The following is a 17695-nucleotide window of genomic DNA, read 5'->3' as shown; positions in this document are numbered from 1 at the left end:
ACTGATAGCCCTAACTGCCAACTTACTAGGACCATGTGGTACCATTTCACATCAGCCTTGTCATCAAAATTACCTTGTTTCTGATGTATGAAATCGAAGTACCGCTTTGTCCAAGGTCTCGATCTGTACGGATTCTTCTACGCAGTGGGTTTCACAGGTAAAAGGCTGTTTGGAGTTCGCCCCGGCCGGTAGCGAAACTCCACTAATACTCACTGTCACGCTCACAACGGGAGTCGGTGACGTCACCACTTTGAGCTACGGGCTGCTGTAAGCACCAAAAATTGCATCTACATACAAGTGATTTGTTAAGTTTTCTGTGGCAGCTATTACGGAGCTGTATAGACACTGCTGCTTGCTTGGTGTAACTAGCGCCGGTGGTTAATATATTTCAAGAACCCAAAGGACATAATATTAAAATAGGTACATCAGAACATGTGACAATTAAAGGGACAGTTCTTTCAATAAAGGGATACAAAAATAATGGCGATATATCAGAGAGGTAGAGAAAATTTCCTGTAAGAAGTCTATTATTTTTCTTTCACATTCATAAACTTCAGTTTACAGCCACCATAAAGTGAGATTCTACAGTATAGGAACCTTGAAAGTAAAAGCTGTAAAGATAGGCTTCCATAACAGTCTGAAGGACAACTCTGCCTGTCCTTTATGCAATATAATAAATATGGAGATCATTACATAAAGATTTTCTATTATGTCCAAGTTTTGGAGTACTCACCTTGCTTATCACCACAGGGCCATTTATTAACTCCTAATTATGAAATGATTGGGATGCTTGGACATTTTTTACATGAATCTCTATACCATAGATCAGGTGGACAAAAACAGCATTGGGAACCCCAAGGGAAACAAAAGACCCTAAGCCAGTAAACATAAAAAAAAAAATCTCCTCTGATGGTTTAGAGTTAGACCAATGACCACTAATGTGGTAGTCAAGTAAAAAAAAAAAAACGGGATTCATTTGACTACCACATTTGTGAGCGCTGTGGCCTTCTCTTTGCTTTTCCTAGGCGAATGACGACACGTTCATATGTCACGTGGCCTAGGCACAGCTCAGCCCCATTTAAGTGAATGGGGCTGAGCAGGATACCAAGCACAGCCACTATACAATATACAGCGCTGTGCTTGATAAGCTGAGAGAAGGCACCGGCACTCACAGGAGCACCTGTGTAGGGCTGCAGTAAACGAATATTTTTGTAATCGAGTATTCTATCGATTATATTTCTCGATTCATCGAGTAATCTAATAAGAAAAAGCTACTTAAAATAACGTACGTAATTAGGTATGTATAAAGTTATTGGGTTTAGAGAGGGGTTAATGAAGGCACCTCCAAGGTGCTTCCATTAACCCCTCCAAACCAATAACTTTATACATGCCCATTGGGTTTGGAGGGGTTAATGGAAGCACCTTGGCATTAGGCATGTATAAAGTTATTGGTTTGAAGAGGTTAATGAAAGCACCTTGGAGGTGCCTTCATTAACCCCTCTCTAAACCAATAACTTTATACATACCAAGGTGGTGCCTGCAGCCTCCATTAACCACTCTCTCTCCATCTCCCTGCCCCCAGCCTCTGATCTGCCTCCCCCTCCAGCCTCTGATCTGCCTCCCCCCCAGCCTCTGATCTGCCTGCCTCCCCCTCTCCCCCCAGACTCTGATCTGCCTCCCCCTCTCCCCCCAGCCTCTGATCTGCCTCCCCCAGCCTCTGATCTGCCTCCCCCCTCCCCCCAGCCTCTGATCTGCCTCCCCCTCCAGCCTCTGATCTGCCTCCCCCCCTCCCCCCAGCCTCTGATCTGCCCCCCCCCTCCCCCTGATCTGCCTGCCCCCCAGCCTCTGATCTGCCTCCCCCCCTCCCCCCAGCCTCTGATCTGCCTGCCCCCCCAGCCTCTGATCTGCCTGCCCCCCAGCCTCTGATCTGCCTGCCCCCCAGCCTCTGATCTGCCTGCCCCCTCCCCACAGCCTCTGATCTGCCCCCCCCTCCCCCAGCCTCTGATCTGCCTCCCCCCCAGCCTCTGATCTGCCTGCCCCCCTCCCCCCAGCCTCTGATCTGCCCCCCCTCCCCCAGCCTCTGATCTGCCTCCCCCCCTCCCCCCAGCCTCTGATCTGCCTGCCCCCCCAGCCTCTGATCTGCCTGCCCCCCCAGCCTCTGATCTGCCTGCCCCCCAGCCTCTGATCTGCCTGCCCCCCAGCCTCTGATCTGCCTGCCCCCCTCCCCACAGCCTCTGATCTGCCCCCCCCTCCCCCAGCCTCTGATCTGCCTCCCCCCCAGCCTCTGATCTGCCTGCCCCCCAGCCTCTGATCTGCCCCCCCTCCCCCAGCCTCTGATCTGCCTCCCCCCCTCCCCCAGCCTCTGATCTGCCTCCCCCCCTCCCCCAGCCTCTGATCTGCCTCCCCCCCTCCCCCAGCCTCTGATCTGCCTCCCCCCCTCCCCCAGCCTCTGATCTGCCTCCCCCCCCTCCCCCAGCCTCTGATCTGCCTCCCCCAGCCTCTGATCTGCCTCCCCCAGCCTCTGATCTGCCTCCCCCAGCCTCTGATCTGCCTCCCCCAGCCTCTGATCTGCCTCCCCCAGCCTCTGATCTGCCTCCCCCCCTCCCCCAGCCTCTGATCTGCCTCCCCCCCTCCCCCAGCCTCTGATCTGCCTCCCCCCCTCCCCCAGCCTCTGATCTGCCTCCCCCCCTCCCCCCCCCCCCCCATCATTGGTGGCAGTTTGCAGTTCCGATCGGAGCCCCAGCAGTGTAATGCTGGGGCTCCGATCGGTTACCATGGCAGCCAGGAGTCACGCTACTGAAGTCCTGGCTGTCATGGTATGTTAGTGAGCAGAGAGCAGCGCATTATACTCACGTGCGCTGTGGCCGCCGGTCGCTCCTTCTTCTGTCTGTGCGGCGGATTGCTAATGCTTACAGCATTAGCAATGCGCCGCACAGACCTATGAGAAGGAGCGGCCACAGCGCACGTGAGTATAATGCGCTGCTCTCTGCTCACTAACATACCATGACAGCCAGGACTTCAGTAGCTGCCATGGTAACCGAACGGAGCCCCAGCATTACACTGCTGGGGCTCCGATCGGAACTGCAAACTGCCACCAATGATGGGGGGGGGGGGGAGGGGGACCCTGTGGGATATGGCCGGCAGATTCATTGGTAGTGCAGTGGCCACAGTCCCTCCCCTCCTCCTCCTACTCTGTCCTCATTGGTGTTCAGCGGAAGCCGCGCACAGTGGGGAGGGAGAGACTCCATCCTCCTCCCTCCTCCCTCCGCTGTGCCGGCCGGCTCAGTCCTGCCTCTCTGGCCTCCGGAGGACACGGAAGCGGTGAGTGAGACGCTTAATTTCACTCCCACTCCGTGATCACGTGGTGTAAACGATTCCTCGATGCAGGGAAACTGCATCGATGAATTTTTTGACTCGATTTAATCGAGTTATTCGAATAATCGTTTCAGCCCTACACCTGTGCCTTCCCAAACAGCTGATCGCCAGGGGTCCCGATTGTCCAGAGGATAGGCCATTGTGATTAGTTTGACATCTTCTTAAAGATACATCTTCATTAAACTGTTAGTTGTAGGACAGTGCTTCAACTGAAGATGTTCCAAAAAAGAGCCGTTTTCCAGGCGACGTCCTTGGCTTTTTTTATTCCAAAGGTGCACACCATAGCTGTTTCTCAATAGCATCTTCATCTCTTTTGGGTCAATCACCTCAAAGTACTTTTTCCAGTCCTGCCAGTCAACTGGATAGAAGGCTTCCTTGGGAAGAATGTTTACTCCCCTACAGCTCTTCTTGTCTCTAAGTCTATGAATCCCACACCACCTCTTGTATACCCTAGTCAGAAGCTGAGGACCTTGATGCCCATACAACCAGTAGTTGTAAGTGTTTACAAAGTCCCTCATGCAGAGCTCAATGAACTTGTGCTGAGGTTGGAAGGTGAGGAAGGCTCCATTGACGATGTACAATGATTGTAGGCACATCGAATTTGTGATATTTACTAAATTCTTGAGGACTATGAAATCTGTATCCAGGTAAATCCCACCCCATTTCCAGAGGGTAGCCAACCGACAGGCATCTGATAGAGTTGGGTAGTCCACTGATTCCCAGTGCTTTTCTACTTTGGAGTACCACATGCTCAGAGGCGTATCCATAAACAGTTTCTTGAAGTCAAGTGGAACAAACTCTACATTTGAGAAGCAACTGAGAAGAGAAATGCCAAAATTTAGAGGTATTGATTGGTTGTTGGCTGTTAACCCATTCATCATTATAGTTATTTTTGTGTTGGGGTTGGCTCGAGCTGCTGACTCTACAGCACACATTACTTGAAAGGTTGGACTAGTCTTGTCTGAGGTCTCCAAGAAGAAGATGCCACCACTGGTTGCATTCATTTGAGAACTATTAAGTTCATTTGGGATTGAATCAGGACAAGTCATCTCATTAGGTAAATGATGTAGGTGAGCTTTTTCTTCTGTGATGAAAGTGAACTTAACATATATGAAGATGAATATCAATGAAAGTGAACTAAAAGAAGCCAATGACATCGACTTAACATTTAGAGTTACTGTTGAGGACAGATAGTTCGATAGTTTCATGTTGTTGGTCAAATTGTTGAACCTTTTTAATATCTGCAAGGGAAAAAATGGTCAGTGAACCAAAGCTGAATAGAGCTCCTCATCTTTTACAAGACATTAAATGACAGAAATTGATGACAGCCTACAATCAATCTGAATACATTTGAATATTTAACAAAGACTGCTAACTTCTGATTCTTATGAGTACTTGGGGTGTGGTAAAGGTTTTGTTTTGTACATTAAAGGTGGCTGTAAACATTAGATAAAGTGGGTTTATGGACAACTGATGAACAAACAATTGGTCAACATTCGTTATGCTATACACTCACTACTAGCCATGACAAACTGGACAAACAAACTGACTGAAGCTCAGTCCGATTGGATGGAGAGCATCTGTAAACATCAAGTCTTGTCACCGATTTTCAATAGGATTTAGGTCTGAACTTTGACTAAGGGCCCTTTCACACCTGCGTTATAGTCTTCCGGCATAGAGTTCCGTCGTCGGGGCTCTATGCCGGAAGAATACTGATCAGGATTATCCTAATGCATTCTGAATGGACAGTCCGTCCTTCAGGATGCATCAGGATGTCTTCCGTTCCGGAACGGAACGTTTTTTGGCCGCAGCAAATAGCGCAGCATGCTGCGCTTTTTGCTCCGGCCAAAAATCCGGAACACTTGCCGCAAGGCCGGATCCGGAATGAATGCCCATTGAAAGGCATTGATCCGGATCCGGCCTTAAGCTAAACGTCGTTTCGGCGCATTGCCGGATGCGACGTTTAGCTTTTTCTCAATGGTTACCATGGCTGCCGGGACGCTAAAGTCCTGGCAGCCATGGTAAACTGTAGTGGGGAGCGGGGAGCAGCATACTTACCATCCGTGCGGCTCCCGAGGCGCTCCAGAGTGACGTCAGGGCGCCCCAGGCGCATGGATGACGTGATCGCATGGATCACATGATCCATGCGCATGGGGCGCTCTGACGTCATTCTGGAGCGCCCCGGGAGCCGCACGGATGGTAAGTATGCTGCTCCCCCGCTCCCCACTACTACTATGGCAACCAGGACTTTAATAGCGTCCTGGGTGCCATAGTAACACTGAAAGCATTTTGAAGACGGATCCGTCTTCAAATGCTTTCAGTACACTTGCGTTTTTCCGGATCCGGCGTGTAATTCCGGCAAGTGGAGTACACGCCGGATCCGGACAACGCAAGTGTGAAAGAGGCCTAAGCCATTCCAACACATGAATATGCTTTGATCAAAACCATTCCATTGTAGATCTGGCTGTATGTTTAGGGTTGTTTCCTGCTGGAGGGTGAACCTCTGCCCCAGTCTCAAGTCTTTTGCAGCCTCTAACAAGTTTTCCTCCATGATTGCCGTGTTTTTAGCTCCATCTATCTTCCCATCAACTCTGACTAGCTTCCCTGTCCCTGCTGAAGAAAAGTGTACGTGCAGTTTGTATGTCTGGCATGCTGAGTAATTAATGAGCCACTGGGAGATGCATGAGAATGGGCAGTGATCTCTTGCATCTCCCGGTGGCTAGTTAGTCAGGAAGCATGGTCGACATCAGGGGCGTGGCTAGGTTAAAACATTTGGGGCCTGGGCCCTTGATGTTTTGTCCCAGTTCCCGAATGTACTGCCTGCCAGATAGATCCAACTGTATTGCCATTCTCAGGACGGAAATGCCCTGCACGAGCTAAAGGACCTGTGATGACATCACAGTCCATGTGATCAGTTCTAAATGCAGTAGATGAAAAGGAGCTGCGATGATGTCACCATCATGTAACCAGTTCAGGAGAGGAGGGCTCAGCAGTGAAGAGAAGTCTTGGGAAGAAACTGTGGTGAGGTCTGCTACATAAGGAGAGGTAAGTGAAGGGGTAGATTACTCAGTGTGAGTGGCAGAGCAATGTTGGGAGTTGTAGTTATTTAACTGGGACTGGGGACTGTATGTTAGGGCTGAAGGGAGGGAAGTTATTTACATGGGACAGTGGAGTAGAGTGATGTTATTTACATGGGACTGAAAGTTAAGGGGGTAACCTCTCACTTGTTTGTTTAATAACAGGCATTAATAAACTATTTCTCGAGATCTGTTTAACTCTAGTTAAATGTCTATGTACTAGATAGATTCTTTGGATACCCTCTTGATATAAATGAATCCTCCATCATGTTCAGAGCCTTATCAGCATGTTCCTCCATATCTACAATTCCCCTTACCCTCAACATTTGACTAGATGGCAATGAGTTCACCATTCTCCTTGGATGACAACTCGTATAATGTAAGAATGTATTTTTGTCTGTTTAAAAAAATATATTTTAATCAGTGTGTAGAATACCATTATCCATGTGTGTCAAGAAATTGGACACGCTTCTCAGAAGCTGTCAGAGTGAATTTAATCTACTCAAACCCATACGTGGGGGATGTTTCCCATGCTTAGGGTGTGTCAACTGTAGGTTAATGATTAAGGGTTCTTCTTTTGTACATCCTGATACAGATGAGAGGTTTGAAAACAACCATTACCTGACATGTGATTCTTCATGGGTAATTTATGTATTTTGGTGCCCCTGCATACTGTCTTGATATTTCTAAATATAGCAAGATTTTTTTGGGATTTCTCTTACCAACAGTTGGTGATTTATAGGTATATATCTTTTTTAGGTCATTTATGTAAACCCGAGAGGGGTTAATTCTCTACAGCGATGCCTGAATTGAGTGGTCTGTGTTTTTAACGAAGCACAGTGGATCTGAACGAGAGCGTGATCAAAAAAGGTGTATCCCAATCTGCGATGCGTCCCTTCTTGATCTGGACCTGCATCAGATGGCTGTATAATTATAGAATTATAAAGTTGCCCATTACTTTGCCCTTAAGCAAGATGGCGACCGCTGTTGGTGAGCATAGGAGGTTATTAGGGGTGAAGCATCGTGCGATCTACATGCACTGATATGATAATTATCTGACAGATTTTATGACCATGATTCCCTACCTGATATTCTTTTGATGGCCAAGCAGCTTTTAATGTTTATGCACTGGCTCTTATGCACTTTATTGGATCTATACATATGTGTGTATATACAGTATATGCACTAGATTGGAATATAATCATGTTGACACTGTATGTGATTGTTTATATTGGTCACTAATTAATTAATTAATTATGGGATATATAAATATATGCACTGAAACTTTGTAATTCACTTTGCTTGAGAAAGGTTCCGTGAGGGGACTGAAACGTCGCTGTGATATGTGTGAATAAATACACCTTTTTCTCACCATCTACAGCGGAGTGCCGTGGATTTTTTGCATATTCATTTACTTAGGATTAAGGGTTGAACGCTGACACCCTGATTGCTACATATAAGGAGTCCTGCCCTACTTTTGAAATCTCTAAATTTGCTAAAATATTTACACCACTTTTCTGGCGTAAATAGGTCATAAATTTTGTCGCATAACATTTATGCGGTAAAATTTGCTATATTTCTCCCTTCATGACACTTTTCACAAATGGCAAGAAAAGGGGAAAAAAGAGCGGTGTACAATACGCCAGTCTTGATAAATGTCCCAATAGTATTTCTGGACAGTTTTAGCTATATATGAGGGAGGCACTGAGGGCAGCAGCAAGGAGCATCTTCACTGTTTAGTACAGCTGTCATGTTTCAGTGTGGGAGGGAAACCCACCCCAAACATAGGAGGGAAAGGGGTGAGGAGAAAAGGACTGGAAACTAGAGAAGGGAGCTGGTCAGCTCCTAGAGAAACCCTAGTCAGAGTCCTGACTGACTGCAAATATTAACTGACCCCAGAGTTAGGTGAGTTCATACACAGGAACCTAAAGTCCTATTTTACCCTGTAGGACCCTGGAACTAAGGTCAGGACAAGAGACAATCTGTTCCTCCAAACGGTAGGACGAACAGGAGTCTCCCTCAGGCCTAAACACAAATGAAAGGGAAAAGAGCAAAACAAGATAACCCAAACAATAAACAAAAGGGGAAGAAGACACTTAACTTCAAATAGCAATGAAAGCACAGGAACTCGGCCGAGATCCAACCATCAGCAATCCAAAACCAGACTGAAGCTATAAACCGCACAGCATGGTGGGAGAAGCCACAATAAATAGGGAAGAATAAATGACCACATAAGCAACACCTGCGGCAATGGGTGTGGCCTTCACCAGAAAAAAAAACTCGAGTGAACTGAAAGCATTTGAAGACGGATCCGTCTTCAAAATGCTTTCAGTGTTACTATGGCAGCCAGGACGCTATTAAAGTCCTGGTTGCCATAGTAGTAGCGGGGAGCGGGACAGCGGTATACTTACAGTCCGCGCGGATCCCGGGGCGCTCCAGATTGACGTCAGAGCGCCCCATGCGCATGGATGACGTGCCATGCGATCACGTCATCCATGCGCGTGGGGCGCCCTGACGTCACTCTGGAACGCCCCGGGAGCCGCACGGACGGTAAGTATACTGCTCCCCCGCTCCCCACTACACTTTACCATGACTTTAGCGTCCCAGCAGCCATGGTAACCATTCAGAAAAAGCTAAACGTCGGATCCGGCAATGCGCCAAAACGACATTTAGCTTAAGGCCGGATCCGGATCAATGCCTTTCAATGGGCATTAATTCCGGATCCGGCCTTGCGGCAAGTGTTCAGGATTTTTGGCCGGAGCAAAAAGCGCAGCATGCGGCGGTATTTTCTCCGGCCAAAAAACTTTCCGTTCCGGAACTGAAGACATCCTGATGCATCCTGAACGGATTTCTCTCCATTCAGAATGCATTAGGTTAAAACTGATCAGGATTCTTCCGGCATAGAGCCCCGACGACGGCACTCTATGCCGGAAGAAAAGACTCCATAGGAATGCATTAGAGCCGGATCCGTCGCAAAGGTTTCAGTTGTTTGCCTGATCGATGGATCCGGTTCTTCTTTCTGCGCCTGCGCAAACGAATAGGAGGAGCTGTGGGCGCCGTCAACTTCCTGTCACTCTTCGATCCTGCCTGCGAGGGAGAAGGGAGGACGCCATTGTAGGTGAGTAGAAAGTTTTTTATTTTATTTTTTTTGTTTCGTCTGCGATTTTTGCAAGAAAATAAATATAAGCAGCTCCTATGTAATTATACATAGGAGCTGTAGTAAATAGATCATGCTAGGAGTAGTAGTCTTGTTAATTACTACTCCTAGCATCCACTATGTACTTCCACCACATGCAGTGCGTATGTAGTTTAGCATGGGCACTGCATGTGGTGCAAGTACATAGTGGATGCTAGGGGTAGTAGTCCTGTTGACTACCACCACTAGCATCCACTATGTACTTGCACCACATGCAGTTCCTATGTAGTTTTGAATAGGCAATGCATGTGGTGGAAGTACATAGTGGATGCTAGGGGTAGTAGTCCTGTTGACTACAACCCCTATCATCCACTATGTACTTCCACCACATGCAGTGCCTATGTAGTTTAGCATGGGCACTGCATGTGGTGCAAGTACATAGTTGAGGCTAGGGGTAGTAGTCTTACAAATTGTCAAATCATTTTATGTTTTTTCTCATGTAGTCCAAAATCTATTATTTGGCACAAGTGAAAAAGAAATTGGAAGAAAACTTTCAAATAGAATGTCAAGTAAATATTATTTGTCTGGGTTTTTTGTACTAAAATAATATTTAATAATAATCAGAGTAATATTTTTTTTTTCTACAGGCTCAACATCTTCTACCGAGGCCGGGACCTCTCCTCCAAGACGTAGGCGGAGACATGATATGGTAAAAAAAAATTTTAAGCATTCTGCATTTACATTATGAACGCATTTTAAATATATATTTTTTTAAATTCACAGTCATCATCTGCAGAGGAGAGGCCTCGCGGACCAGAGACCGCTGGAGAGGAGGAAGTTGGTGGTGGAGGACATGAAGCGGTAAATATTTTTTATTTTTTTAGCTCAATATTATGATTAGTATATTTAATTTTTTTTTATTATTGTTATTTCTATTACAGTTCGCTCGTCCCGTTGACTTCAACAGAGGTCGTCAATCTAAAGCCAGAGGAAGTCGGGAAGCCCGCGGCGGTCGTGTTCGTGTGAGTATTTTTAATTTAAAATCTGTTAAAAGGATTTCTGTCACCAGGTTTGGGCCTATAGAGATACGGACATGCACGGCTAGATCGCCGCTAGCATGTTCGCAATATATGTGTCCTATAGGGCTGTGTGGTTTTAATTTATTTTAAAAAGTATTTTATAGATATGTAAATGAGTGTTAAATGTGTCCAAGGGGCTGCACTAACCTTCCTTGTGCGCAGTGTCGGTATAGTGTTCCTTCCCTGTCCTGACATCAGCTTCATGCCGAGAACAGCGCATGAGCGACACATTCAACACTCATTTATATATCTATAAAATCATTTCTTTTTTTTTATTAAAACCACACAGGCCTGTAGGACACATATTGCGAACATGCTAGCGGCGATCTAGCCGTGCAGGTCCTATCTCTATAGCCCCAAACCTGGTGTTAGAATCCCTTTAAACATGAGATTATAATACATTTTTTTTAAATATATTTTTAGGGTTCATGACGCTCCACCAGAACGGATGAGGAGGAATTTGGCAGTTGTATAATTGACAATGAACTCCTCATCCAGATGGTGGAGGACAGACCACCACTGTGGTACCACACGGACCGCCGCCATGCTGACCATCATGCTACCCGGCTCCTCTGGCTTGAGATATGCGAAGTTTTAGTGCCTAATTGGGACGACCTCAATGAGAGTCAACGGGAGGAGTGCCGTAAGTATACTCTAGTATAATGCACATGTGTACTTTTCATTAAAAATTGGTTTTGTGTCTGGTTGAAGTTGGTCACTCAATGCTACCTATAGTGAACATCAATAATTTTTTTATTGTTGTTGTAGCAGGTTCAAACAAATACTAAACCATTTCTGATGTCTGAAATAAATTATTATAATATTAATTTAATTAATTTTTTCTTGCAGACAGGGACTACAATCCTGGTGCGGTGGTGGTCAATGAGGGACCGCTATAAGAAGGACTACAACGAGGAGGTCAAGCGCCCGAGTGGTTCAAGAGGAAGCCAAAAGCGGCGTACCGGTATGCGGCCGCATTAGGTTTTCTTCGTAGAACCCTACAGCTGCGAAGGTAAACTGTAATGTTTATAATAATTATGAATACTAATCTCCAATCTATGTGTGTGGCCTAGGCAGACTGTCATTTGACACTCTGTCTGGGACATTCACATATAGTTCCCTATTTGTCCATTAATTTTTTTTTCCTTTTACAGCACATCTAGCAGTACTCGGGCGCACCAAGCTCCTCGTGAAGTCCTTCCAGAGGCCGGAGCTCAAGATGCGGTCCCCGAAGAGCCGCCCACCGCGGGTCCCTCACTTCCTACCCCAACAGCTGGTCGGGACCTCAATGTTCCCCTACCTGTGCCCTCTGGCAACGCAACAATGGCCACAATGGCACCACTTTTTGAGGCATTGATGCGTCGCCAGAGGACCGGTAGGAGCCGTCAGGCGGACTACGAGGATCTCACAAGGTTCGTTTACGAGTCCTTGATGGGATATACCAATAGAATTGCCGCTTTGGAGGAACAGGTGCAACGTCTGCAGGAGGGGGCGGTGCATACGTCGCAATTGGGTCCTGTGCATCACTATTGGTATTCGTTGCTCCCCGTGATGGAACGATTTACGCCCAGTTGTTTGGGGCCCGAAGACAGGTGGACAGTGTCTTGTGGCAAGTTCAGCACCGCCCCACATCCTATCCCCCATCCATGCCCTATCCCCCATCCCCCATCACAACCTCAACAACCCCCTACCCAAACTACCTACCCCCCTTTCCTACCTCCTCAGCCCCCATCCCAGCCTCCACATTCCACCGAGCACTTTTCTCACCACTTTTCTCCTTCTCCTCCTCAATATTTTCCCGCTACCAGTTTCAACACTCCTTCTCCCGCTCCCCCATCCAGATTGAATACTCCTTCTGTTGTGCTTGCCACAACACACACTTTTATGTCAGCAGGGGCACAGGAACGAGGGGGACCAACCAGTGTTGAAACCTCCACCACCCAACCTTCTACTCCCACCGGTCCTACTTACAGGCATTTGTAGCCTTTTTTTTTACTTTGTTTTTATTCTAAAAAGTTATTTATATTATTTTAAAAAAATTATTTTTAAAATAAAAATGTTATTGTTTATAAATTTTGTTTTGTATTTATTTAATTTTTCATTAAATAAAAGTGAACATCTCACATCGCTTTTGAAGTGAACTATACTTGGTTTGCCCCACCAGCGATGGGAGATTACTTTAGTGTATGTAGGAAAGGTCTTTAAAATTGTCCGAAGTATGTGTCGCTCTGTTAAGGATGGTAGTGTCAATCGAGGCTCACCTGAGTCAGAGGACACCCGAGCTGGAAGTATGGAGTCCAGTGGCAGAGGCCCACAGAGGCAGGAGGCAGATAGCGTGGTCGATCAGTCCGGGTCGGCAGCAGAGATGGCAGCGAGGTAACAGCAGGAGTAGACGGAGGCGTGGTCGGTGGTAGGCAGTGAGTCAATGCAGGCGGCAAATCAGCAAGGTCAAACGGTCCGGGTTGGCAACAATGGTAAATCAGCAATAGTGGTGGAGGAGCCCAGAGGAAGCTTGCTACAGGCTTGGAGGCACAATAACCAGCAAAGGGCTGGGTTCAAGGGCTGGGTTTTATAGGGAAGTAGCAGGTGCAAGAGATTGGAATAATCAGCAGGTCAAGGCAAGGACAAGAGAGGTAGTTAGAAGTTAGAAGTTAGCTAGAGCATAGTCCAAGGAGAGACGGTAGCCTAGTGGGTAGAGCTACTGCCTGGGACATGACTGGCCACGGGTTCGAGTCCTGACAGTACTCCCCCCCCCTTCCAAGGTGACCTCTGGGCACCGCAGGGGAAGGCTTATCTGGGTGACTCAGATGGAACTCCCTGACAAGTCTGGGAGCATGAATGTACTCCTCTGGTTCCCAGGAGTTGTCTTCTGGAGGATAGCCTTTCCAGGAAATCAAGTATTGGATTTTGCCCCGGTGGAGTCTGGAGTCAAGGATCTTTGAGACAATGTATTCCTCTTCGCCTTGTACCCTTACTGGTGGGGGGGGGGAGGATGGCGGCCAGGGAAGGTGTTCTCTACAAACGGTTTGAGAAGGGAGCAATGGAAGACTGGGTGCACCCTGATGGAATGTGGGAGGTCCAGCCGGAAGGTGACTTCATTAATCCGGCCAGAGATCCGAAAAGGCCCCAAGTATTTTTGGCCCAATTTCTGAGCAGGTACCTTCAGTCTTAGGTTTCTTGTGGAGAGCCACACTTGATCTCCTATCTGAAAGTCCGGAGCGGGTCTACGACGTTTGTCTGTTGCCCGCTTAAAGCGTCTCTGAGCCTAAAGGAGATTATTTGAAATGTTCTCTTGTGCCTCTTGTAAATTTGCCAGGCGTTCGGCCACAGCTGGAAGCGTGGAGGTGATGGGCAGGCGTGGGATGAAAGCTGGATGCAGGCCAGTGTTGGCGTAGAAAGGACTGTAATGGGTGGAACTGTGTTCCGCATTATTGTAGGAAAACTCGGCCGTAGGAAGGTGGTCCAACCAGTCATCCTGCAAATGAGTGATGAAACAACGTAGGTACTGCTCGAGGGTCTGGTTCGTTCTCTCTGTCTGCCCATTAGACTGGGGATGGAAAGCGGAGGACAGGTTTACCGTGATCCCAAGGGCCCGGCAGAAGTCTTTCCAGAATTTAGAGGTGAATTGCACTCCTCGGTCAGAGACCACATCATCCGGAACCCCGTGTAACCTAAAGATTTCACGAAATACCAGGTCAGCCGTCTGTTTGGCGGTGGGTAGGCCCTTGCAGGGGATGAAATGGGCCATCTTGGTAAGGCGGTCCACGACGACCAGGATGGTGTTCATCCCTTTTGAAGGGGGTAGGTCAACCACAAAGTCCATAGAAATTGAACCCCAAGGGCGGGAGGAGATGGGGAGTGGTCGCAGCAGCCCCACGGGTTGCGGGCACAGACCGTGCATGAGGAGACAAACCTTTTAGTATCTTCCTTATACGTCGGCCACCAGAAGGAGCGGGACAGGAGTTCCTGGGTCTTTCTTTTACCTGGATGGCCAGCCAACTTGGTATCGTGGTTATATTTTAGTACATCGAGCCGTGCCATTTCTGGTACGTACAGTTGTCGATCCAGGTATACCCAGAAGCCACCCTTGAGGGTGAGGTTGACGTCTTCTGCTGGGTGGGTGAGGAAGGGGTCTTTTTCATAAGCCTTCTTGATTGACCCCAGGAGTTCCTTTGGATAGGTAGCTCCGAAGACCTTTTTCTCAGGTAGAATGCTGGCTTGGCCCTTGTTGTCCTGTGAAGGTTCAGAGAACATCCTGGAAAGGGCATCTGCTTTGCCATTCTTCGACCCCGGGCGATATGTGATAATGAAATTGAATCGAGAAAAAAAAAGGCTCCATCTGGCTTGTCTGGCGGAAAGCCTCTTGGCAGAACGGATGAATTCGAGGTTTCGGTGGTCAGTAAACACAGTTATGGGATTGATGGCCCCCTCCAATAGATGTCTCCACTCCGAGAAGGCATCTTTGATTGCCAGCAATTCCTTATTCCCGATGTCATAGTTCCTCTCTGCGGGGTACATTTGGCGAGAGAAGAAGGCGCAAGGGTGTAAAAGCATCTTTTCTCCCGTACGTTGTGATAGGACAGCGCCTACTGCGGTGTCGGAAGCGTCCACTTCGACTGTGAATGGCAGTTCGGGATTAGGATGGATCAGAATTGGAGCAGATGTGAAGAGGGATTTAAGCTTGGTGAAGGCTTCCTGTGCTTCGGGTGTCCAGGAAAAGGGCACAGTCTTTTTGGTTAACTGGGTAATTGGAGTAATGATTTTTGAGAAGTTCCGAATGAATTTTCGGTAAAAGTTGGCGAAGCTGACAAACCTCTGTATTTCCTTTTCATTCTTAGGGGGAGGCCAATCTATTACAGCCTGAATTTTCCGAGGATCCATACTCAGCCCTTCCGGGGAGATGATGTAACCGAGAAACTGGGTGGTGGTCTGTTCGAACTCGCATTTCTCGAGCTTGATGTAAAGGGACTGCTCGCGGAGTCTTTGTAACACCCTACGGACATGTTCGCGATGTTGTTCGAGATTTTCCGAGAAAATTAAAATATCGTCCAGGTATACCACTACGAACAGATCCAGCATGTCCCTAAGAACATCATTAATGAAATGTTGGAAAGTGGCTGGGGCATTGCAAAGTCCGAAGGGCATAACTAAATATTCAAAATGTCTGTATCGTGTGCGAAAGGCGGTCTTCCATTCATCCCCGGGGCGAATGCGAACCAGATTATAGGCCCCTCGAAGATCGAGCTTCGTAAAGACCTTCGCTGCCCGGAGTCTCTCGAGAAGTTCCGAAATCAGGGGGAGAGGGTAACGGTTCTTTACCGTAACATTATTCAGCTTGCGGTAGTCAATGCAAGGGCGTAGAGAGGAGTCTTTTTTCTCCACGAAGAAGAAGGGTGCTCCCGCGGGGGAGGTGGAGGGTCGAATGAAGCCCTTCTTTAGGTCCTCGTCCAAGTAGTCCTTCAGGGCCTTGAGTTCAGGCTCCGAGAGGGAGTAGATGCTGCCGAAGGGTATTTCAGCCCCAGGTAATAATTCAATTGGGCAGTCGTATGGTCGATGCGGGGGCAGCTTGTCTGCGTTTTTTTTGTCGCAGACATCCTGAAACTCGCTATATTGTAGAGGCAACAGCTCCTTGACAGTTGGTTCCGAGATGATAGATTCTTTGGGCGTTGGGGAAGCAGGTTCATGCAGACAGTTCGAAGAGCAGAACTCGGATGTGAACTGTAGACAGCGGGTTTCCCAGTCCACCGAAGGGTTGTGAGTGGCTAACCACGGGATGCCCAAGATCACCGGAAACTTGGGGGAGGCAATCAAAGAGAAGTGGATCGTCTCGTGGTGGTCGGTTTTAATGTGGAGCTGTAAATCTGCGGTCTGATGTGTAACTGGTCCCGAGGAGAGTGGGGACCCATCCACCGTTTCCAGATCGATGGGGGCTGTCTTGGTTACAAGTGGAATGTTGTTCTCGTGAGCAAAAGTTAGATCCATAAAATTGTCGCCAGCCCCGGAGTCGAGCATTGCAGAACAGAGAAGTTGTCGATCCCCGATGGTAATGACAATTGGAAAGGTGAAGTGGGACCCGGTGGCTGTTAACTCAGTTGTCTCTGCCGTCACCGGTGGGGTTGCGGCCTGCCACTGCTCTCGCAGTTTAGTGACAGCAATGGTTCTGCGGGATTTGTTGGGGCATTTGATGGCAATGTGCCCTGGCTCCCCACAGTAGAGGCAAAGGCCTTCGGCCAGTCGTCGTTCTTTTTCTGCTGCGGACAGAGTCTTGCGCACTGCGTCAACCAGCATCGGCTCGATGGGAGGTTGGGCGACCTGCTGGGTAGTAGAGTAAGTGGGTCTGTCACCTTGGAACCAGAGCCTTTCTTTCCTTCTCTCGGTGAGCCTCTGATCAATACGGACACACACCTGAATGAAGTCGTCCAAATCATCCGGGGCTTCAAGTCTGGCAAGTTCATCTTTGATCGCCTCAGATAGACCTCGCCGAAATTGGCTCCTTTGAGCAGCTGGGTTCCAGTTGGTGTCTGAGACCCAGCGGCGGAACTCGGCGGCGTACTCGGCGACAGAGCGTCTTCCTTGTCGAAGACTGTGTAGTCTTGCCTCAGCTGTCGCACAGCGATTGGGGTCATCAAAGACCTGGCTCATAGCTGTGATGAAATCATCCAGATCGTGCAGCAGACGGCTATCGATTTCCACGTATGGAGACGCCCATGCCAGGGCCTCATCCGTCAGGAGGTTAACAATGAACAATACTTTCTTCTCGTCAGTGGAAAAGGGGGCCGGATGCATCCGGAAGTAGATACGGCACTGATTGAGAAAGCCCCGGTACTGGCGACGATCTCCATTGAATTTCGAGGGTAGTGGCATGCGGGTGTCTGCAGCCGCGCCACGTACGTCCAGGAGTTGCCGTTGGAGCTCAATGATCTCCCCCTGTTGACTCTGTACCAGGCCTTGGAGTTGCGAAAATTTCTCCTGGTAGGTGGTGCCGAAATCTTGCAGCTCAGACACCTGCTTGCGCAGGGTGGCTACTG

The 17695-nt window shown here is 48.1% G+C and overlaps 1 protein-coding gene across 5 annotated transcripts in view; it reads right to left on the bottom strand.

The window, feature by feature from the left end:
- Nucleotides 1-3395: 3395 nt before the first annotated feature.
- Nucleotides 3396-17695, bottom strand: part of A4GALT (alpha 1,4-galactosyltransferase (P blood group)) — a 76710-nt gene continuing 62410 nt past the window's right edge. For all 5 annotated transcript variants that reach the window (XM_044278020.1, XM_044278021.1, XM_044278022.1 and 2 more), the window contains exon 3: nt 3396-4616. In XM_044278020.1, coding sequence (XP_044133955.1) covers nt 3537-4616 — 1080 coding nt within the window. In that variant the 3' untranslated portion in view covers nt 3396-3536. The remainder of the gene's footprint in view (nt 4617-17695) is intronic.

Source organism: Bufo gargarizans, chromosome 2 (assembly GCF_014858855.1).
Source record: "Bufo gargarizans isolate SCDJY-AF-19 chromosome 2, ASM1485885v1, whole genome shotgun sequence".
Lineage (NCBI taxonomy): Eukaryota > Metazoa > Chordata > Amphibia > Anura > Bufonidae > Bufo > Bufo gargarizans.
This window is presented reverse-complemented; position numbering and strand designations above follow the sequence as displayed.